General features: G+C 45.4%; 1 protein-coding gene across 1 annotated transcript in view; it reads right to left on the bottom strand.

Moving 5' to 3' along the window:
• The window catches only part of clybl (citrate lyase beta like), a 99,585-nt gene that overhangs the window by 7,559 nt on the left and 67,657 nt on the right, over window positions 1–24,369 (bottom strand). The window contains exons 3-6 of the mRNA XM_056289998.1: window positions 11,312–11,500; window positions 3,869–3,970; window positions 2,018–2,111; window positions 1,120–1,287 (exon numbers count right to left, since the gene is read on the bottom strand). Of these exons, the coding sequence (XP_056145973.1) occupies window positions 1,120–1,287; window positions 2,018–2,111; window positions 3,869–3,970; window positions 11,312–11,500 (553 nt within the window). The remainder of the gene's footprint in view (window positions 1–1,119; window positions 1,288–2,017; window positions 2,112–3,868; window positions 3,971–11,311; window positions 11,501–24,369) is intronic.

Here is a 24,369-nt window from a genome sequence, read left to right as displayed (position 1 = left end):
AGGAAGAAATGCTTCGCTGAGCCGTCTACCCGGAGCCGGGCGTCGGAGGGAAAACACCCCCCCCCCCCCCATTACAATTCATTTACCCCTCAACGGATGAGTAGAGGAATAAGCCCTGCAGAAATGGAAGAGTAACTCTTAGCATAGACACTTAGGAACACACTGTCCTGCCTCCTGCCGTCTGTTACCCGGTCTGCAGGGCGTGCAAGAGCACACACACACACACACACACACACACAAGCACGCACACACACACACACACACACACAAGCACGCACACACAAGCACGCACACATTCTGAAATCGTTGCCTGGCTACAGACACACACTGAGCTCCGTTAAGCTAGCAACTGACGTTCTATGTTAACTGCTTCCCTCTTCAACACGCACACACACACACACGCACACACACACACACACACACACACACACACACACACACACACACACACATGGACACGCACACAGATCTGTCGAATTAAAACCATTTCGTCGTCTCTTTTTTTCACGGCGGGCATAAGAGAAATGTCATAATCAGGGAGCGATGCTCATCGACTCAGCGGCGCCATCCAGGTGTTGCTCAAACGGAGAGCGCGGCACTGGCTGGAATGTGCAGGAGGGGGGAAAAACAACAACAACAATAAATAAATAAAAAAACAATAAAAATAATGAAGACATGCGGCCCACATTACAATCACAGCTGGTAATGGAGATTTTTTTATGTGATGTCTTTCTAACTGTGAGCTAAAATAAAAGAATAAAAATGAAAATAAAAAGTGCGCCGGCATCACACGTAAAGCCGGGAGATTGTTTGCCTCTCCCGAATGTTTCACTAAGTAATGCTTTAAACATTCATGGACCAGCACACAAGTCCTCGGCTTCCTGGGAAAGATGGGAGGGGTGACAGAGTGGGATTAAAGGTGTGTGTGTGGGGGGGGGGGGACTGAACACACATATCTGTGCTTGGAAGTAAACAGGGGCTGGATACGATACCGCAGCAACGAAGAGAACACAGATGGGATAAGAGTGTGTTTACGGAGGATGAGTGAGACGGGTATCTGGACGGAGAAGTCCTGTCTCGGGCCAGCTGAGAGAGAGACGGACTGCGGGGGAGTTGTACCTGTGAAACCCATGAGAGCGCCCTCTCTGCTCTGCTGTCTCAGCCCCTCGTTATCCCTGTAGTCGATGTAGACCAGGTCGATGGCCTGCAGCCCAAACGCCTTGGTGGTCACCACCACCTTCTGCCGCGCGTACAGCAGCTCCCGGGCGTCCTTGGTCCGCGTTGCCCCTGCGAAGCGGTGAGGAGAGTATCAGGAGCGATGCGGGGGCCATCTTGGTGGTTTAGTCACATGCAACACACAAACAGCAAAACGTGACGCACGTCTGAGAGACGACGCAGGGCTCCCACTCCTTTTAAGAAATTATTCCCCAGGACCTTTCAAGGTCATTTTCCAGGACTTCCGCGTGGATATCCATAAGAGGCACTGCTGACAGAAGGTCTTATTTTTCCAGTAGCGGAAGTCTCAACAGTCTCTAAGCAGAATTACATGAAAAATACACAATCTCTGCCGGTAAAACACCATTTAATAAGCTAACGTCACAATTTCCCATGACTTCGATAGTATTTCCAGGGCCTCTGATCAATTTGATCAACTTCCAGGTGTTTTCCATGACTGGAAAACTAGCCTGGACATTTCCAGGTTTTGGAGGACGTGTGGGAACCCTGTCAGGAAGAGGAGGAGCAGGCGCAGGATGACAGGTGGTACATGGAACGGGCAGATGAGAGGAGGAGGAGCGAGGACAGAGCCCAGGACAGCGAGGGGCCGACCCCAATATGTGCCGTTCTCATTCTGAATGAGATCGAACACCCGAGTCAAAGTGTGACGTGAAATTGATCTGAACAGAGGACGACAAACATTTTGTCTTCACGGGGAAGAGACGGAGGAGACAGACAGAAAATGTCAGGGACGGTGCACGCGTGAGACAGAAAACGGTGTGGCGGATGGACGGATGGGTACCGATGCTGGCACAGAAGTCATCAGAGCCAAACACCACGCCGTCATGATGGAGGCCGGCCTCGGGGGCGATGCGACGCACCTCCTCACACACCGCCTGGAAAACACAAAAAGGCGTTGCGTTACCTGAAGTCCACGCCAGTGCCTCCATGTTACCCACATGTTCAACACACAGACTTCACCGCAACACACCAGCAGCCAACTACTGACAACGGCGTCCATCTTCTACACTCGGGCTGCAAAGTCATTCAATTTCTTCATTCACACTTGAAGACGAGGGCCAGGTGAGACAAGTCCATGTCCTCATCTGTACAGCTCGGTTTCTGCACACATAACCAAACTACACTGACTACTTATCAATAACCATGACAACACACTCAGCACCCTCCCCCATGTGGGTTTCACCTGAATAAATAAATGGCTGCGGATGATAGTTCACTGACTTGTAGGTGTGTGTTGGAGTCCTCGGTGCATTAGGACTTGATATGATATGAAATAGATCCTACACACCAGAGCGACCGGGGTTTCACTCCCACCTAAAACGACCATGGGGGGTCAAAATGACTGCCGGTTTTTAAACTCCATATTCTGTCAAGATAAATACCCCAACTGAGATATTAACACACTGCATATGTTGGTTTGTCTGTTAGGAACTGACTGACACCAAAATGAACATTTTAACAGCTTTGACAGTATTTTTAAATAATCTTAACTTCTGAGAGACGCGGTCGAACTTGACTAGCAAAATTGAAAAAGTGAAAATACTACCTGAAAAAAAAAAGAACGGAAAACACATATTGCTGATCTAACAAACCCAACAAGGCCTATAAAACGTGAAATATTAAAGAAAGAACCGAAAATAAGTATTGAAACAGTCCCAAACAACGACCGGAACTGAACAAAATGACCGCCCATGGTCGTTCTGGTGCTGAAGTGTAAAAAGCGGGTGCACCCGAAAGGGCCGGGCAGGAGCTGCAGAACTAATCCAGCCTGGTTTCCCCTAAAAACCACAACAAAGTCACTTCTGCTGTCGGCTAGGGCTTAAATGAATGTGTGTGTGTGTGTGTGTGTGTGTGTGTGATACTTAGAGATGTTCAGTTTTAGAGAGTTTTGTAATAATGATGATGATGATGATGACGCCGACACCCAAGGAAAAGACGGGCGGGGGCGGGCAGGCGGGCGCCCCCCCCCCCCCCCCGACGACTGAACGGAGGGCAAAACCCGTCTCTCGTGTAACCGTGAGCGATGCAAGGAACGTGGAACAATAGGAACGTGGCTCCTGCTTTTGTCGGCCTGCAAATTAATTTCACCACTGGCTGTGACACAGCGATTTTTTTTATTTTATTTTTTTTCCATGCCTGGATCCTGGGGTTCAGTCTGGGCAAAGACACGGAGTGATCTCAAGACACAGCGCACACACACACACACACACGCACACGAAGCGGGGGGGGGGGGGGTAAAGGACAAATCAAAAGCGAGGACAGCGTGTTTCTGCCCACATCCCCAAAATGCTGCTGCCCTTTCCCCAGCAAGCTGAAGGTTGTGCTGCACTAAAACCAGACCTGCTTTGATGGCTGCCAAAACATCATTAAAACCTCGTCCAATAGGACGACAGTAAAACGGCTCTAATTAAAACACGTCGATGTGTCTGGACACGGAAAGAGAGAGAACAGACGAAAAAATAAAAGAAAAAGGAGGAGGGGGGTGGGGTGGGGTGGGGGGGGGAGCTCAAACGGCCTCATTTCGAGAGACCGTCCGAGCGCTTTAAACCTCGCCGCCACCGCCGCCTCCTCCTCCCCTCCGCACGGAGAGCACAAACATCTTACGCAGGCACTTTTTCTATCTGCAATCTACCTTAAAATTGAGGAGGCCCACAGCGGTTTCCACGAAGGTGACCAGGCGGACCGGCTCTGCCAGCGCTCGTCCTTTCAAGTGGTTCTGAAACCTGTCAACGAACTGAACACACACACGCGCACACACACACACACACACACACACACACACAGACTCATTAAGCAGCCGCTGCTCATCTCAATGGCAGAAGACGACGGAGGAAAAAGAGGAAGAAAAATCAAACAGAGAACAAACAAATAATAAAAAAGGAAAAAGTTCTGCCGCGTATTCACGCGCCGGGTCGCCTGTGCGTCCGACAGCACGGCGCCTGGGAGCTCAACATCTTTATTACTCAACTCAGTCCTGTTACTGATACATTTCAATTAACATATTCTCATTAGCAAAAGCCGGAGTGTAAAGTGGAATAAACACATCACCGCTCACGACTGAGTTATACACAGTGTTTACCGGTCCGTACTACAATGAGAGATTTGCATACTGAGACAGGATCAGATCATTTTTATTTTCCTACTTCAAAACCTCTGCAGGGTGACGTCATCAGGTATCGAACCAACGCTAATTCTGTTAGCATGCGAAAACAAGAGCCACCCATAAAGGTCAGCAAGTTCAAATTCGCATCATGTGTCGTGATGAGGCTCAGCGCGGTCATGAATAAATTACTGAAATCAGAGATTAAAAAACAAACAAGGAAAAGGCAGAAGAGCGGAGCGACAGACGATGGCGGCGGGGGAACGCCGCCGTGGCGTCCGGGGCTTTTGGCGACAGAGGCGACGGCGACGTCAGAAACGGGGATTTGTACCGAGGCGGGTTTTCTTCTCGTTGGAACAGTTTTTGACACTTTCATTTCCGGCAGCATTCCCTTTGAGTGGCGGGGCCGGACGACGGGGGGAAAAGGTGCCGGGGCCCCGAGACAAAGCCGGGAATAATAAAGAATTTTACATTTGTCACCGGGCCTCTCGGCTTTGTGTGAAGTCCTCCAGATCTACCTCGTTTCAGGCGCGCCGCAGGACTACCGTGCACACCGGCGTGGCCCCCCAACACACACACACACACACACACACACACACACACACATATGCATGCATGCATACGTGCACCAAAAGAAAGAGGAGAAAAAAGGGGAAGAAAAGAAAGGGGGGGGGGGGGATTCAGGATGTCTTTGAGAAGGTTTCTCCTCTAACATTATTCAGCCGCTCCGTGACGGTAAATGGGGAGACGGGAGTGTTGATCAGTGTGTGATATGACACTTTGCCGAGGCCCTTATTCCACACGGCTCCCGCTAATATGGCAGCTCACCTAAGAAGGGCTTTAAAACCAAGTTTAGTTCTTTGAAGACCAAAGCAATTTTTTCCAACAGACCAGTTCACAGCTAGCTCTGGACTGCCGGTGGGGAAGCCCAAATTCCAAAATCTATCATCTGGAAACACACAAAAGCCCCCTCTGTCAGATATTTCCTTTCAAAGCGAGCCCCCCCCCATCCCAACCCCCCACCCACCCCCACCCAAAAAAAAGAAAGAAAAAATAAAAAAAAAAATAAAAGAAAGAAAGAAAGAAAAGCTGAAAGTAATAATGTCGGAACTTCAGGTCCCGCCTTCTTCCCCTTCTCTCTTTCACACACCAGGGAGAAGCCCAGATATGAATAACCTCAGGTGATGCGCCGCCACTTGGCGACGCACCGGCCGAAATACCCGCCACGCTCGATGCCCAACTCAACAACTCAGAAAATAAATAATAATAATATATTTTTTTAAATTTAAAAAAATAAATAAAAGAGGGGCCGGCGTCGAGGTTTTTTTTTTTAATATATAAAAAATAGGGGCCAATTCTAATCATCTCCCCATTCAGCCACAGTTGGATAAATCATATCTGAAAGATTTGCATAAATACAAACCATCAAAGAGTTTTCATCTTCAAAGAGGTTTTCAAGACCCAATAGGCTTTGTACTGTAATCATCTGAGGTCACAACCCTGCAGGAGCAAGGCTGCTATGGCAACATAAAAACTAACGCTGGGGGCTTAGCATAATACCCCCCCCCCCATCACCATCACCCCCCCTCCTCCCCACCCCCCAAACACAGAATGAATGAGGGGGGACGGAGGGAAGGAGAGACGGGGCGCAGAAAGAACAGAAGGAGGACAGAAAGCCATGCCTCCGACTGAAGATACTGCGGAGATACGCCACGTTGTGACAGAAACACACTCACAGGGGAAACAATCACCGTTTCCCGCCTGATCTGCGGACACGTCTCCACGGCGGACGGATAACACTCCATTAGCAGGCGTAATACCGGCCGGTCTTCCATCAGCCTCTCACATGAAAGATCGAGCGGAAAACTGTCCGCCGGTGACATCACTGGTGATCAGTCTGTGAACGGGAAAACTTGCTGGTTCGCCAGCCGCCTGTGTTGTTTATGGAAATGTGAGTAACAAAGCCACATACGGCTGTACGATGTAGGGTTATTGTGCGTTTTCTCATACAGCTGTGTGTTGTGTTGATATTCACATTGTAGGTAACTGCCAACACTTCCTCGGCCGTGGTGCGCTGTCCACTACATGATGGGATGTCAAGTCATGATGGATGTATTTGTACAGCCCTAAATCACCATTTAGTGGCTTTTCAATCACAAGGACGACATTCTGACATCTCAACAGTAGCTGAATGTCTGCCAGTCTGCAGTCAGTCTGCAGATGCTCTCTGCATCTTCTCTGACACCGTGTGACCGTCCTGCAACGTCTGCTTCACCTTTACACAAGGTTTCTTCTCACACCAAGTCCCTGTTTGTCCTCATACTTGGCATTAAAGTTTCTGACTTTCTATACAGTGTGGCCTTTTGGCAAAGCAGGAAGTACATTCTCACATGGCTGTTAGATGATGCAGCCTGGTCTCACATACAACTTACATACAGCCACTCATATACAGCTGGAATGCAGATCCCAAAACAGGATGAATGCAGGTTGTCCCCTGCAGATGAAATCAGTACCAACAACATATCGGATTCTTATCATCACGTGACTGATGACTGAAGCATGTTCGATGTCAGAATATTAGGTAGGAAAACGAGCACAAGTGCATGCGACAAATGGTCAGCTGGTCACAGCAACTGGCGCTCGTTTAGTGACGCTTAATTGGACACAGGAAACAAAAAGGAAATGGATCACGTGGCGTTGTTGACCAGCTGCAGGTGAAGGCTATTAGAAGAAATGGAAATACGCCATCCAAAAGACACACAGCATACATGGGTGGTTATGAATAACCATCTAGTTCCCAGACCCCATGCCTTAACGTTAACCACACCGAACCCGAACCTAAACTTAACCATCTCCCATCTGATGCCTAAACATAAGCATCTGTGATGTAATAGTACTAATGTGTTGTCACACATATTGACAAAACATGTTGCATATGAACATTTCTACTGACATATGGAGTGTTAGCCATTATATATATATATATATATATATATATATATATATATATATGTGTGTGTGTGTGTGTGTGTGTGTATATATGTATGTATATATATATGTATGTATGTATGTATGTATGTATGTATGTATGTATATACACACACACATATATATATATGTATATATCTGTAATGTGCATATATGTGTGTGTGTGTATGTATATATGTGTGTGTGTGTGTGTGTGTGTGTGTGTGGAGAGATGGAGAATACTGAAAATTGGAATTGTGTCATTTTAACACAATACACAAATTACAACCCGTTTACAGACAACCCCCCCCCCCATTACGCCGGCTTACATCCATGGTGAGACTCCATACGACAGCTCCATGCATCTAAAAAGTCTTTCTGATTGCATGTTTATGTGCTTGTCGCCTCGTCTGCAGTTGGGCTGTAATGAGCTCTGATGGGCTGATTCACGCGCGATGAGAGGCGCTGTAGTGTTTGTCCAACGCTCCTCTGTCACCGAGATGCAACCATTAGCAGTCAATGGCACTCCGTTCGAGGACCCTTTGAAACGTTATCCAGTATTGACAAAGAAAGAGGAGGGGTGTGCGGGTGGAGGGGGGGGCGCTCTTCTGGACGTCTAAGGCCGTGCTACATACAATCTCTCCTGAGGATTTCGCCGCGAGAAGGGGAAAAAGGAGGGAGCGACGAAGCTCCAGAAAGGAGGCTATAGCGGGACAAGTTTCAATTAATTTTCTTCAAAAGGGGGCCAGATTAAATGTTTCCGGCCTGCTGAAGTGTTCATTTCACAGAGGGGAAGCAGAGAAAGGGGATGAGGGGAAGGAGGAGGAGGAGTGGGAGGAGGAGCAGGCCGGGTGCGATTCTTTCGGTCCCAGTGCACACCAAATAGTGTGGCGAGCGAAGAATGCTCATGGCTCCGAGTTTGTGTGAGAATTGTCATCGGACAAAGGCGGGAGTTACGCCTGTTATCGCCCAATAAGGCCTGTCAGTCAGATGGGAGCTGGGGGGGGGGGGGGTTGCAGGAGGAGGGAGCTAAAGCTCCCCACACAAAGAGGAACAAGTAAGTCCATCTTTTAGCAACAAATCAGTCTGAAGGCTCCTGTGCTAATATCAGTGAAAGGAGAGGAAAATAAACAAGGCAGGGATTTACTGCAAGGCCTTACAAGAGTGGAGAAAATCAGACATGTGCTCCACATGCTCGAGACACAGACACACACACACACACACACACAACACACACACACACCAGTAAATAAAATGTCCAAGACCCACACAGCGGGGGAAACACAGACACAACTGAGGAATACTGACAGAATCAATATAAAGCGGTCTTTTACCACGTTGCTTTAGCATAAAATAACCTTTCACGTTAATTTAGGATACGCTCATCGGCCCGCTGGTTTGAGAACGGTGAGCGAGAAACAACGCTGACGCTTTCTGAGGTGAAGGGAGAGAATCTGTGAACACCTGTCAGCAATTATGCAGAGAAAAAAGAAAGGGCAGCAGGAAATAGACGTGTTCTAATTAAAACCACTAGTTAAAAACTTCCTGCTTCTGGCCCCAAGACTCTGTGTGTGTGTGTGAGTCTATATGAGCCTGTGTGTGCGCATGTAAATGTGTGTGTGTGTGTGTGTGTGTGTGTGTGTGTGTGTGTGTGCATGTGTGCATGTATGCAAGTGTATATATAAGTGTGTGTACGTGTGCGCGTGTGTCTCCATACATAACACTCGGAGGGCGTTATATGCCAGACTGGACACCCTCCTTCTCTCTCTCTCTCTTTTTTTTTCTCTCATGACCCCGTTTCTCAATCTCTGCTCTCTCTACATCACCTCCAATTGAAATTTCAACTAAATTTTTTCTAAACAGCTGCCCAAAATGAATGACTTCCCACCAGCTTGACATTTTTTACAGCGGCGTAGGTGACTGAGTGAGCGAGCATTGGAGAAACAGAGAGAGAGAGAGAGAGAGAGCGAGAGAGAGAGAGAGAGAGAGAGAGAGAGAGAGAGAGAGAGAGAGAGAGAGAGAGAGAGAGAGAGAGAGAGAGAGCGAGCAGTACTGATAATAAAGGGTGGATATCCAGAGGAGAGATGGGGACGGACTGCAGACAGTAACGTGACGTCTCCTGGTTCGTGTCCCATATGGAGTAAATCAGGGCGGCGCACATTAACAATGTCACCGTGTCCTGACCCGGCGGGCGCTGACATCCACACAGCGTCGCTTAGTAGAGAGTCAGAGGGAAACCTCAACACAAACAGCTCCCTCATTATTACAGCAAAGGCCACTTAGCCGGGACAAATTGCAAAAAAAACCCAACAACTATTTAATAGGGGGAAAGATAAGCGATACCATTCATTTGTTCATTCATTATCCAAGCCGCTCATCCTGAGCAGGGTCGCGGGATGCTGGAGCTCATCCCAGCGGCACCAGTGGACAATAATGTCAGTCAACCGGATTTATTGTCTTGGACTAATAATCCTGAACATGTGTAACGGTGGTGATCAGAGCTGGCATTACGTGGTCCGGTTGTGTCTCTGAAAAATGTCCTCCGCCTCACATTCTTTGTGATGACGATGAAACGCGCTGATGGACGCTCCTCCAGAAGGGAGGCCGTTCAAGCCTCAAACCGTTTGGAAATTGAAAAATTTAAAACTGAAATGTTCAAATCCATCTCTGAATAAGGAAATGGAATATATTTTTAATTACTGCATGTTTTCTTTCAAGTGTGCCAACCTGGTTGAGTAAAAGCTCTTATGTAAGTTGGTTAAGTGAGGTTTAACTGTAATACATGAATGGACGCACTGATTGTTTTTTAAAACCCGGCTCATATTTTCATAAGCTTTTTTTTCTATCATACATATCAATTAGCGTCTCATTTCACTCACTGGCTATATTTAGCACATGAGATTTGGATTTTGGACATGGACCACGGACATGGACATGACTCAGCTTTATAGTGGTGTCTTATGGGACAAGTGAACATGAGTGTTAGAACAACAAACCCCCCTAGTGTGTCAGTCAGACTGTGTCCATGACTGTCCATCATCTATTGTGCTGGCCGGCTAATTTTTGGATGTTACTACTGGTACGGTAAATATCAGCTGCTACTTCCTGCAGGGTGAACCAGGAAGTAGACCAGCAATGTCATCCACCATTAATCATGTTGGACATCTCACATTGAAACTTTTAACTTTCACTTCCAAATATGTGGTTTAGATAATTGGTTTGATTGGACTGCTGGGATAGGCTCGCGACCTGAATTCGGATAAGCGGCTTGGATAATGGCTGGATGGCTGGATGGATGGCCTCGCTGAAACATGTCTGACACTGTTCAGTTGTCTCATAAGACATCATTGTAAAGCTGAGTCCAGCTGTGGTCCATGTCCAACATCTACTAAATGAAACTGGTAGGTAACTGATAGGCACGATGGCACAATCTACGAAAATAAGACCCAAGTTGTAAAAAGCCGGAATGACCCTTTATGGTTTCACTGCAGTAAAACCCCTGATTCTCCCACAGTCCAGCCGCGGCAGAAGTTGTCATTGTGCCGTTATGGAGAGCTATCAGGCTTCAGAAGCTAATCTGAAGAAATGCCATCTGTTTCTTGAGCCTGAGCCAAGAAAAACACTCTCCGGAGTCTCTCCCGGGTCCTACCACGGGGATCGATTCCCGCTTTTACTGGGAAATGGAAAAGTTTGTTATGATTGCTTTGAAGACTGCTGTGGGTTCCCCTTTCTCTATGACTTGGTGTATGAGTACCTCTGTGTTCTTCAAAAGGGCAGAAGGAGGAAAAAAAAGAGGAAAACAGTCAAGGATATATATATATATATATATATATATATATACATACATACACACACACACACGCTCTATTTTACTCTTGTAAAGTTCCTGGTTTCTCTTTGGGGACTTGGTATGGATGACCGTTCCGCAGAACATTTATGTAATGAGATAGGAAGCAATCGATAAGTACCATTTAGTCGGCCCTCCAACAAGGACCGGCGCGGCCTTACCCATTGCACCTCCTGCGTGTCCTCCACTTTGGGCAGCATGAGCGCCGGGGGGAGCACCTCCGCCTGCAGGATGACCCGCAGGTCTTCATCGGCAAGGCCGCTGGACACCGAGTTGACCCTCACACACTTCTCCGTCCGGCCCAGATCCAGCTCCACCAGCATCCGCGAGATGGTCTCCCTCGCCTCCGTCTAGACCACCGAGACACAAGACAGCCATCAGTACAGCAGAGAGCCCAAGTTGACTGATCGGACTGTACATCATTGTCAATGACAAAGACGCTGATTGATAATAAAAAAAAAATAGGAAGAAAACTGTATACACAGTTGGTGGTGATATAAACTACATGTCTTTTTGAAAACTGGCTTGTTCTGCGTGAACTAATACAGAGAGAAATGGAAAATAATATTAACATTACAATCCCTGGGTGTTTTACGAGATACTGACATATATCACCATATCTGTTTACATATGCAAAAATATCACGATTAAAAATCCAGCCGAGGTTCATCACATTGGACGTCAGTTATATAACGTTCAAACCAAAACTAGCTTTCAAATAACACTCCCTCAAATATTTCACACCTTTTGTTTTGTGGAATTTTAGGCAGTAAATGTTCTGTAACATGAACTTCCACAACAACATTTTTTTATGACATGACCACATCTGAATTTCCTCCCAATGCAACACCAACGAAAGACCATGAGAGATAATAGTGAATTATTGCTCGGCCCTTTTCTGACCAGATATGTACAGACAGGACAACTATTACCGCTCACAAACTGTTGTTCATCTAATCATGCTTGCCAACAACTGTGATACAAGTCGATACACAAAAAAAGATGTTTAGTTGAAAATTTACTGTAATGTACTGCAAGAAAAATACCAAATACCATAATACCAGTCAAACTGGTGGGGGAGGTGGACTGCCAGTAAACATGAGTTTGGCCATTAAGACTGGTGACGAACACGACCATCGTGTCATCCTGCTAAATGGTATGACATAAAATGGGTTAGCCATACATGTGGATGAAAAACAAAATGACTTAACCCTGAATATGAGCCATCTGCCAGTTCCACAACAAACACACACAGTACACACACACACATTACACACATTACACTTCTGTCCCTGCAACAAGCAGCAGCAATGAACAAAGAGAACAGGAAGCAAAAATAAAGAGGCTGCAAAATGAAAGGGAAGCCTGCAGTCCCAATGCCTGTCAGTAACACAGTAGCACACGCCAGTAGATTCAAACCAGATGCCGAGCGAGAGAGAGAGAGAGAGAGAGAGAGAGAGAGAGAGAGAGAGAGAGAGAGAAGGATGGAGGGAGGGAGGGAGGGAAGGAGGATAGGAGAGAAGGTCAGCTTTGCGATGGAAGAGAAATGCTCTCTGAGAGAAATGTGGTCCGAGTTAAGCAGCATGAGGAAATGGAAGCTTAGGACTTGTCAGGTCACATCAGAGTCAGGGACCTGGGAGTGTGTGTGTGTGTGTGTGTGTGTGTGTGTGTGTGTGTGTGTGTGTGTGTGTGTGTGTGTGTGTGTGTGTGTGTGTGTGTGTGTGCGTGTGTGTGTGTGATGGGGATTTTTTTTCGTCTTTCAAATTCTAATAAAAGATTTGATCAGGAGAAATAGTTGGTGTGTGCTTCAGAAGGTTTACGGGAGTCCTTGGTGTTATCGGTGTAGATGGGGTGGGACAGTCTGGACTTCTGGAGTCTGCAACAATCTCCCTATTTTCAGTTAGAATATCATAATGTAAACTATTATCATCACTAATTAATAATTACCACACTGTGTCTACATTAAGCCAAGATAGCAACAGACAGAGACAGACAGATATAGATAGATAGATAGATAGATAGATAGATAGATAGATAGATAGATAGATAGATAGATAGATAGATAGATAGATAGCTAGATAGCTAGATAGATAGATAGATAGATTTGGAATTGATAATATGCGCTCCATAACAAAACCACCAAAAGATTTGTCTCACCAACTTCTGCCCGTCTCACACACTTAAACATCAGTCTCCTTGGTCAGCTAGTCTGGTTTAATAAGACATAGAGGTCCTATAGTGTAAATACTTACTATAGTATAAGTATCGTAAAAGAAAGAACACAGAGAGAACAGCGTGCACACTGAATGTTGGGAAAATGTTTCATACATCTGAACGTAGGTCTTCAGGAGACAGTGTGCAGAAGATATTGGCATGAGATATGCTCATGTAAGGACATGACGTCCTCACCCACTTTCCAATACAGGATCAATGGCCGCGCTCTGAACTGACAGGAATTGATTAAGATATTGCTCTGGTACGTGGCAGTGAGTGTGACAACGCAATTACACGCCCGATGACAATCTGGTGATGCAACGCGTCGCATTTTTGGTTTACAGAAACTGACTGGTGTCCTGAAACTTACTCCTTCATGCAACTTCACACACCGATGTGGAACCATCCTAATAACTATTATAGTTGGTAACGTTTTCCGCTTCCGGTGTGGGAAGATGGTGGCACAAATTCACGTTTGGGGCGGCCTCACCCAGTACCGTCCATGCAGTGTCTTTGTCCACGTTTAAGTTTATCTTCGTTTGATGGCTGGGAGAGCTGGCCCTGGATTGGCTGGGAGAGCTGGCCCTGGATTGGCTGGGAGAGCTCGGTCTGCTGTATCCTGTGGGCCCAGGGACCACGACCCTGCCTGGAGCTGTGCCCGAAGAGGTAACACCGAGGGCGGTCTGGCGGCGGCCTCGCCTGGCCTGGACTGTGTTTTTATTATCGTCGTGTGGAGTGCGGGGAGGTGTGTTGAAGGTGACTGGCTGGGAGAGCTGGCACTGGATCGGCTGAGGGAGCTTGGTCTGCTGCATCCTGTGGGCCCAAGGACCACGGCCATGACCGGAGCTGCACCCGAACAGAAAACACCGAGGGCGGTCTGTCAGGACGCGGAAGTGGGGCAGGCTAAGCTAACTGCTAGCCCATGCAGACCGGCAGTTCCGGCAGTCATCCTGGCTGGCGTTCGTTCTCCTGGAGAGTGATTTTTTTGCTGTTTTGTTAAGATATATGTGTTAGTGTGGATATAAACGTGCTCTTGTAGTTCTTGTAGTTTTTGCATATGTGTTTTTGTCGTTGCGTTGCACTGCTGTGGGCTGGGGGGAAACAGTGTTTCGTTTCATTTCATGTGCACAAGTGCATGAAACGAAACGACAAATAGTGTTTCTGATTCCGATTATGCAAAACGCCCCTTTTTTCATTGCTGAGTATGACGATAAGAGGAAAAGGCTCATGTCCTGATGAGTTTAATCTTGATTTTAGCCAAATCCAACATTAAAAAATGCAGATCCACAAATAAAAAGACTCAACTTGGTATATTTCTAAGGCACCTGGAGGATTATATAAACACAATCTCTCCCTCCCTGAACAAAAAAAGCAACAAAAACCAATGGATGTTTGCTCGACTTACAACATATTCATAAAGACCAGACTGTTGTAAAGCATGTCCTCCAGCATTTTATTTCCCCCACATCTTTGTGATTCATGCTGACGCGATGCACTCATTCATGTTCACGTCACATCTGAATTATGTAAAGTTGAATATCATCTTCTAAATAAAGTTATTGGGTTGTATTATCTGAGCTGTGCAACCACCAGCAGACCAAATGACTCCCTTCATTTTCAGACAGGATGCATCCTCTGCAGATACCGCCGAACACACTAAAACCGTTTTATGTATATGTGTGTGTTTGTGTGTGTGACAGAGAGCGAGAGAGGGAAAGAGAGAGGAGAGAGGAGAGAGAGAGAGATCAAGAGTGAGAGAGAGAGAGAGAGAGAGAGAGAGAGAGAGAGAGAGGAGAGAGAGCAAGAGAAACAGAGAGAGAGGAGAGCGAGAGAGATCAAGAGTGAGAGAGAGAGAGAGAGAGAGAGACTGTCAGCAGACATGAGGGAGGCCATACATCAGCATCTCTTGTAAAGACTAGTAGCGAGGTGGATTTCAGCAAAGGTTTGCCGTGTGAGAGTTTGATGGGAGCCCTGAAGGGTCATGGGGCAGGTCTGGAGATAAAACAGGTCTCACTCTGATCTCCTGGAATGCAGAACGGTACTTTATATCGTGAATGAGCCTCGAATATTAATAAAATATGGCATCAAAGTACATATCAAAGATTAGCATGGATTTAACAGGGGTCATATGCGGGCTGTTCTTGTATGTCATCTGTGTTTCTCTATTGCTACATTGGAGGAGACAAGAGAGATCATTACACCATATGAGTCAGTGCACTTCTCTCTCTCTCTTATTTCAAGGCTCGCTCTTTCCCCCTGTCACGCACAGACACACACACACACACCACGTATAGGCCCGCAGTAACCTAAAACGAACGGAGCGATTTGTGCAAGCCATAACTCACGATTCATAAACCTGCTACATGGTGGATAAAGTTCGGCCCTCTGTGTTCTCCATCCCCTCCGAATCCGGGGGGGGGGGGGACACCAGAGAAATGGATCTGTGTGAACCACCAGGCCGGCTCTTGTGCCGGGAGTCAACTTCATCCCTGACCAAACTAAATAAATAGCCATTGAGCGATCATCAAAAAACCAAAAAAAAAAAAAAAAAAAAAAACCACAGTTCATAATGTTCACTGATCAAATAAAGAATGAAGAGGCTCCGGTGTCAGCCTGATCTACGGCCAGCCCGCATGTAGAAAATCCCTGGCATGCAACCAGATACTCAGTCAGCGCTCGCAGTGTCTCCGCCACTGTTCTGCTTTTTGTGACGGCGTACTTATGAGACCATGAAGTCCAGACAAGATGGCTGTGGAGACGGCCAGGTCAACGTGAAGTCTCCCTTTTATCTCGCCATCGCCCCCTCTCTCTCTCTCTCTCTGGCTCTCGAGTGAGAGAGTGAACACGGTGCCAGCCACCTTGACTCCGATGGGCTCCGCCGCATGCTTCGAGCTTGAATAAAAGTCCTTTGAAAAGCAGATATTTTACATTAATAGACAGTCATCCAACAAGTTGCTTCAAAGCTACTCTCCCCAATCACCTCGTGTCCCACGGAGCGCTCGCCCCGGTGTCGGCCCCATCTCCTCTTTGATTCCCGCCATCATTCTCATCATTAGACGGTGAAACACAGGCTGGCAGGCGGGCGGGAAGGCGGGCTGAGTCGCCAATCACACCGACACGCACAAGGAGCTTTTCAAGTGCAGAGAGGATGACCTTCCAGGAGAGAGGGCATCTCCTAAACACACAGCCTGAGTCTCACAGCCTGCAATCCTGTGTGTGTGTGTGTGTGTGTGTGTGTATGCATTACTACCCTGCGGACATCACATCAACCTGAAGTGTCCAAACAGATGTGTGTGTGTGTGTGTATATGGTGCACAGCAGGAAGACATCCTCTCCAGCATTAGATCACGTATGAATCCCCCCCCCTCCCCCCAAGCTGGGTTTAGTAGTCAAACATACAACATGGCTTCTTGACCCGCTCCCTGCTTAACTTTTCAAAGAACTTCGGCGGTTCCTGGGTCCCCAGATACTAAATATTATAAATTCATCTCTCACCTCTAGCAGTGTTCCCACTAGTTTTAAAACTGCCATGGTTAAACCGCTCTCAAAGAAACCAAATCTTGATCTGGGGGTTCTCGATAACTATAGATCAATCTCTAACCCACCTTTCGTTTCCAAAATTTTGGAAAGAGCTGTAGCTGATCAACTATCTTATCAACAACAATTTCTTCGAACCATTTCAATCTGTGTTTAGAGCCTGTCAGCCCACTGAAAGTGCACTCACAACAGCGGTGAATGACCTGTTGCTTTCTATGGATTACAAATCCAAGAGATGCTGCAGTTGGTCCCTTGATCACAGCCAGGGCCGGATCTAGGCATAGGCAAACTAGGCAGCTGCCTAGGGTCTAATTGCCATGGGGGGGGGGCTGACAGATGAATAAAAACATAAAATTTTGGTCTAAATCAAAAATATTCAATATAAAATATTTTAAACTATAAATAGATAATAATAAACAAAAATATATACCTAACTAATTAACCATAATAACCATGTGGCAGTTAAAAGTAATATTGTTTGTTGAAAAAGTATCAAAATGTGCTTGTTACGGGGTGGGTTGGGGAGGGGGGGCCCCAAGAAAAATGCTCTGCCTAGTGTAATCTATCCATTTAATCCGACCTTGGTCACAGCCCCACCCTCCTGCAGATTTACACTATTGTTTGTGCTGTTCTAATTTAAAATTGCTTTTATACTATTTGTTTTAGCTATGACACCTTCTGTATCACTCTCATCACTTCTCTCATCTTCTTTCACTCTGTGTGAATGCTGTGTCAGTCTGCCTCACCTCTTCTTCCGCTTCCAGTGTGGGAAGATGACGGCGCGAATTCACATTTGCAGCGGCCTCACCCGGTACCTGTGTGGGAAGATGGCAGTGCGAATTCACGTTTGCGGTGGCCTCACCCAGTACCGTCCATGCAGTGTCTTTGTCCATGTCGGTGTTTAAGTTTGTCTTCGTTTGATGGCTGGGAGAGCTAGTGCTTGATCGGCTGAGAGAGCTTGGTCTGCTGCCTCTTGTGGGCCCAGGGACCACGGCCCTGCCTGGAGCTGTGCCCGAAGAGGTAACACTGAGGGCGGTCTCACAGGATGCGGAAGCGGGGCAGGTTAAGCTAACTGCTAGCCCATGCACACCGGCAGTTCCGACAGTCATCCTGGCTGGCGTTCATTCTCCTGGACAGTGATTTTTTTTAGTTTAGATATATGTGTTAGTCTGGATATATGTGTTCTTGTAGTTTTTTGGATATGTGTTTTTTGTCTTTGTGTTGCACTGCTGTGGGCTGGGGAAAACAATGTTTCGTTTCATTTCATGTGCGCAAGTGCATGAAATGAAATTACAAATAAAGTGTTTCTGATTCTCTTGTGTGTATGGGAAGTCTGTTCTCTCTGCAGGGGGCCACTGAGCAGAGCTGGGTTTGTCCCACCGTCTCTTGACTGCATCCGTGGGGTTCCTGGCATTGTCTTAGATGGTCACAGATTCACTAAATATGCCTCGCACACTCTGTGCAAGTTTATTACCTAGCACAATTAAATTTGCTTAATTTTATGACTTAACTGTATTTATTCTGCATTACCTTGCTCTGTGTAATCTATGATGTTACGGTACCACTTTACAATAAGACTACACTTACAAAGGGTTTATAAGGTTTATAATTAGTTTATTAATTAGGTTGTGAACACTTTATGCAGCATTAATAATCTATTATAACACATTAGATAAAAAGGGTAACCGTAACCTGTTGCTTGCCAAATAGTGAGCCCACGTTTACCTGTCCTGTTAAGCCTCAGATCTCATTGGTTATTTAGCTAGCAACTAGCAAGATCTGCTCGCAACTAGCAAGACCTGAGATTTAACAGAATAGATAAATAAAACGTGCAGCAGTAACTTCATCTTGCCAAATAGTGAGCCCGCGTTGATGTATGAAAACTTATTATAACTTGCTTATAATTGTTTATTAATGATTCATAAAGTTTACAATCTAATTATAAACCATTTATAAATCCTTTATAAGGGTAGTCTTACTGTAAAGTGGTACTGATGTTACATTATAATTCTGTTACTTTTGACATGACCAAGATGGCTGCCTAAAATGTGTGCTCTGGCGACTCCGATACATTATTTTCTAAAAGTTTATTTCAGCGTTTTTTGCCGAGTCAATTTTCAGAGTAAAATAGGCCAAAAGAAAGGAGCTAGCATTACAGATGAGGTTGAGGGACTTAAGAAACCTCTCAACTTCTTGTCGACCAAGATAGCAACAGTCGCTGCTCAACAAAAGAGGATCTTGGAGCTGATGGACAAAATCCAGTCACTCAAGAAGCAAAATGTAAAAAAAAAAAAAGTAGAAAGATCACATCTTTGGAGAATCGAGTGGCTGACCTTGAACAGTATTCCCATATAAATGATCTGATTATCACTGGCCTAAAGACCAGACATCGGACCTATGCAGCGGCGGCCTCTCGGGACTACGCCGCCCGGAGCGGGTCTGATGACTCCCAGGCCAAGAGGGAATCACTGGAAATTCAGGTGGTTGGTTTCCTGGATAGCAAGGGCTTTTCTGCAGACAGCAGGGTCATTGAGGCTTGTCGCACCCTGCCCAGCAAAAACAAAAGAACAACGCCAGCTATAAGTAGCTACTTCAACAACAGGAAGAAAAAGTAGGAACTTCTCAAACAAGGATAGAAATTAAAGGGGTCTGACATGTACATAAATGAACACCTCACCAAGAAAAAGCGGACATTGCGAGGAGAGCATGCATACTAAAGAGACACAACAAGATCCAGGCAACATGGACCGCAGGCTTCAAAATATTCATTAAGCTGAATGGATCAACACCAGAGGCAGCTAAAGTGCTTATCATATGGGACATAAATGAAATGGACAGGTTTGACTTATGAAAGCTGGGAGAGCAATCACAACAAGGTCACAGTATGAAAACATGAAGATCAACATAAGGTTACTGAACTCACTAAACACACCCATGTCAAGTTCAGACAGAAATCACTCATCCACAGAATATGAAAAACTGGACTTGAAAACGTTCAAATATACTGAATATAAATCACAAGACATTGAAAATGATACAGACCCTGAGAACAATTTCTACAAGAACACATACAGACATTGTGAATACTACAGAGAACACCAGTTCAAAAGAAATGTAAAAATGGATGGAGCAATATCAATAATTCACTTCAATATCAGGAGCCTTAGTTCAAACTTTTCAAAGGTCAATCACTGCTTAGGAAAACTGCACAAGAAATGCACAGTAACTACAATATCTGAGACTTGGCTTAGCGAAGAACAGATAGACATGGTTGAGATTGAGGGATACGAAATGTTGTTCATTAACAGGATACAAACAAAAGGTGGGGGAGTTCCACTATACATCAATAAAAATTATAAATCTAAATCTGTCAGGAATATGTCATTTGTCTTGAACAACATCGTGGAATGCATTACAGTAGAAATGGAGATGGAGAAATCAAAAAATATTCTAATAAACTATGTATGCAGAAAACCTGGATCTTGTATCGACACATTTAAGGAAAAGCTACTGGGATTGTCTATCAATATAAATAATAAGAAAATGATCTTTTTCTGTGGGGAAACAGTACAACCACAGAATTCGTTAACTTAATGTACAGTACCAGCTTATATCCCTCAATCACAAGGCCAAATAGAATAACAATACACAGTGCGACACTAATTGATAATATATTTACTAATGTTATTGACAAGGAAGCAACAAGTGGATTATTAATAAACAATGCAAGTGATCATTTGCCAGTCTTTGCAGTCATACAGAGCACTACCAGGACCAAGAATGATGCTAAAACAGTCAAAACAATTAGATGCAAATCAAAAGACACTATCAACTCCTTTAAACAAGACCTACTGAAACAAGACTAGAATAATGTTTATTTGGAAGATGTAGACGTAGCTTATGACATATTTCTGAATTTCTGATAATAAAAAAAACCAACAACAACACAACCACTACTTATATGGCTTCGGCTGCAGCTGAGTTCAATATTTTTTTTTTCCAGTGTGGGTCCTGGTTTCACAATTACCTGGTCCTTCGAAATTACTGAAGGTTAGGTATGGGGTGCCCCAGGTCTCGGTGTTTGGACCACTGTTGTTCATATTGTACATAAACAATATATGTGAAGTGTCAAAAACCCTGAAAACCATTCTATTCGCTGATGATATAAAATTATTCTGCTGTGGAGACAACTTGGATACAGTGAAAAAGGAATTGAGCAGGGTGAAAAGTTGATTTGATGCAAATGAACTAACATTGAATTAAAGCAAAACAAAATGTATAATCTTTGGGAATCGATCTACCAACTCAGATGAGAAACTCGTGATAAATGACATAGAAATCAAAAAAGTATCCGAAATTAAATTTCTCAGCATATTAATTGACAACAAATCAAGTTGGAAGCCACACATAAATTATATTAAAGCTAAAATATCCAAATCAATTGCAATACTGAACAAAGTCAAATATCTAATAAATCAAGCTTCCATATATACACTCACCGGCCACTTTATTAGGCACACCTGTCCAACTGCTCGTTAACGCAAATTTCTAATCAGCCAATCACATGGCAGCAACTCAATGCATTTAGGCATGTAGACATGGTCAAGACGATCTGCTGCAATTCAAACCGAGCATCAGAATGGGGAAGAAAGGTGATTTAAGTGACTTTGACTTTGAACGGTCTGATACTCAGACCAGACGGGCTGGTCTGAGTATTTCCGAAACTGCTGATCTACTGGGATTTTCACGCACAACCATCTCTAGGGTTTACAGAGAATGGTCCGAAAAAGAGAAAATATCCAGTGAGCGGCAGTTCTGTGGCCGAAAATGCCTTGTTGATGCCAGAGGTCAGAGGAGAATGGCCAGACTGGCTCGAGCTGATAGAAAGGCAACAGTAACGCAAATAACCACTCATTACAACCGAGGTATGCAGAAGAGCATCTCTGAACGCACAACACGTCAAACCTTGAGGCAGATGGGCTACAGCAGCAGAAGACCACATCGGGTGCCACTCCTGTCAGCTAAGAACAGGAAACTGAGGCTACAATTCGCACAGGCTCACCAAAATTGGACAATCGAAGATTGGAAAAACGTTGCCTGGTCTGATGAGTCTCGATTTCTGCTGCGACATTTGGATGGTAGGGTCAGAATTTGGCGTCAACAACATGAAAGCATGGATCCATCCTGCCTTGTATCAACGGTTCAGGCTGCTGGTGGTGGTGTAATGGTGTGGGGGATATTTTCTTTGCACGCTTTGGGCCCCTTGGTACCAATTGAGCATCGTGTCAACGCCACAGCCTACCTGAGTATTGTTGCTGACCATGTCCATCCCTTTATGACCACAGTGTTCCCATCTTCTGATGGCTACTTCCAGCAGGATAACGCGCCATGTCATAAAGCTCGAATCATCTCAGACTGGTTTCTTGAACATGACAATGAGTTCACTGTACTCAAATGGCCTCCACAGTCACCAGATCTCAATCCAATAGAGCACCTTTGGGATGTGGTGGACCGGGAGATTCGCATCATGAATGTGCAGCCGACAAATCTGCAGCAACTGCGTGATGCTATCATGTCAATATGGACCAAACTCTCTGAGGAATGTTTCCAGTACCTTGTTGAATCTATGCCACGAAGGATTAAGGCAGTTCTGAAGGCAAAAGGGGGTCCAACCCGGTACTAGCAAGGTGTACCTAATAAATTGGCCAGTGAGTGTACATTGTACTGTTCCTTCATTCTCCCATACATTACTTACTGTGTGGGAGAGTGGGGGAACACATACAAAACAAACACAGATCCAATCTTCAACCTCCAAAAAAGAGCTATACAAACTGTAAACAAAACCACTTACAGAGAACCAACAAATCCACTTTTTATCAAACTAAAAGCACTGAAATTTAAAAATTTGGTCAATACATGAATAATATAAGGGGGTAGGACTAGAAAAGTTCTCAATTTCTTCTTACCCCTTTTGAACATGATCAGTATTATTTGAGTTGTCGCGTAAATGTTGCCGATTTCAGATTTCCATACCAGATTGGTTGAGGCCCAAGTTACAAATGCCTGTTACCGGTACTGTTGGCCAGCTGGGTGCCAATGAAAATCACGCTACTGTTGGGCGAAAGAAAAGGAGAGGGGGAAGGCTTGTCCAGAGGCAAGGGGAGAGGAGGAAGGGTAGGAGTGTGGAGGCGAGCGTCGAAACTTTGAATGTTGGCACTATGACTGGTAAAGGGAGAGAGCTGGCTGATATGATGGAGAGAAGGAGGTAGATTACTGTGTGTGCAAGAGACCAGGTGGAAGGGGAGTAAGGTCAGGAGCATCAGAGCTGGGTTCAAACTGTTCTACCATGGTGCGGATGGGAGGAGAAATTGGGTAGAGGTAATTCTGAAGGAAGAGCATGTCAAGAGTGCGTTGGAGGTGAAGAGAGTGTCAGATAGTGATGAGTATGAAGCTGGAACTCAAAGGTGTGATGATGAATGTTATCAGCACATACTATGCCCTGCGAGTTGGGTGTGAGATGGAAGAGAAAGAAGAATTCTGGAGTGAGTTGAATGAAGTGGTGTAGAGCAGCGGTCCCCAACCCCCGGGCCGCGGACCGGTACCGGTTTGTGGGTCATTTGGTACCGGGCCGCAGAGAAAGAATAAATAACTTACATTATTTCCGTTTTATTTATTATCTGAGTCTGAACGATATTTTATTTTGAAAAATGACCGGATTCCCTCTGTTACATCCGTCTATGACTCACTCTTGATGCTTGTCTGGGTCACGTGATACGTTGCCGCTAAAATTAAACCCACAAGCTAGCAAAATGAGTAAAAAACAAACGTCTTTGGAAAGTTTCTTTGCGAAGGGGAAAAGGCCCAGTGAGGAGACAGAAGAAGAGCCTACGACTTCCAAGAAAAAGAAAGCTGCATTTAACAGACAATACCAGGAGTCCTACGTAAAATATGGATTTATCGCGACAGGTGATTCCCGCGCACCAAGCCCGCTCTGCATAATATGTGGCGACCGGCTCTCTAATGAGGCAGTGAAGCCTTCAAAACGGCTTCGCCACTTGGAGACCACGCACCCTGCATTAAAAGACAAGCCTTCGGAGTATTTTGAAATAAAAAAGCATGAACAAGAAGGACAGAAGCAATTACTGAGGGCCACCACATCAACAAATGCGAGTGCACTGAGAGCATCATACTTGGTGGCTAATCGTACTGCTAAGGCTAAGAAGCCATTCACCATTGGTGAAGAATTGATCCTGCCCGCCACTAAAGACATTTGCTGTGAACTTCTAGGGGAGGCTGCGGTTAAAAAGATAGCACAGGTGCCTCTTTCGGCCAGCACCGTCACTCGGCACATTGAGGAAATAGCAGAGGACATTGAGACACAATTGTTGGAGAGGATTAATACATCACCGTGGTACACACTCCAGGTTGACGAGTCTACAGATATTGACAACAAGGCAATACTACTTGT

The sequence above is a fragment of the Lampris incognitus genome, chromosome 11 (genome assembly GCF_029633865.1).
Source record: "Lampris incognitus isolate fLamInc1 chromosome 11, fLamInc1.hap2, whole genome shotgun sequence".
In the NCBI taxonomy this organism is placed as follows: Eukaryota; Metazoa; Chordata; class Actinopteri; order Lampriformes; family Lampridae; genus Lampris; species Lampris incognitus.
Note: the sequence above shows the minus strand (reverse complement) of the source record. Positions and strands in the feature narration are given on the sequence as shown.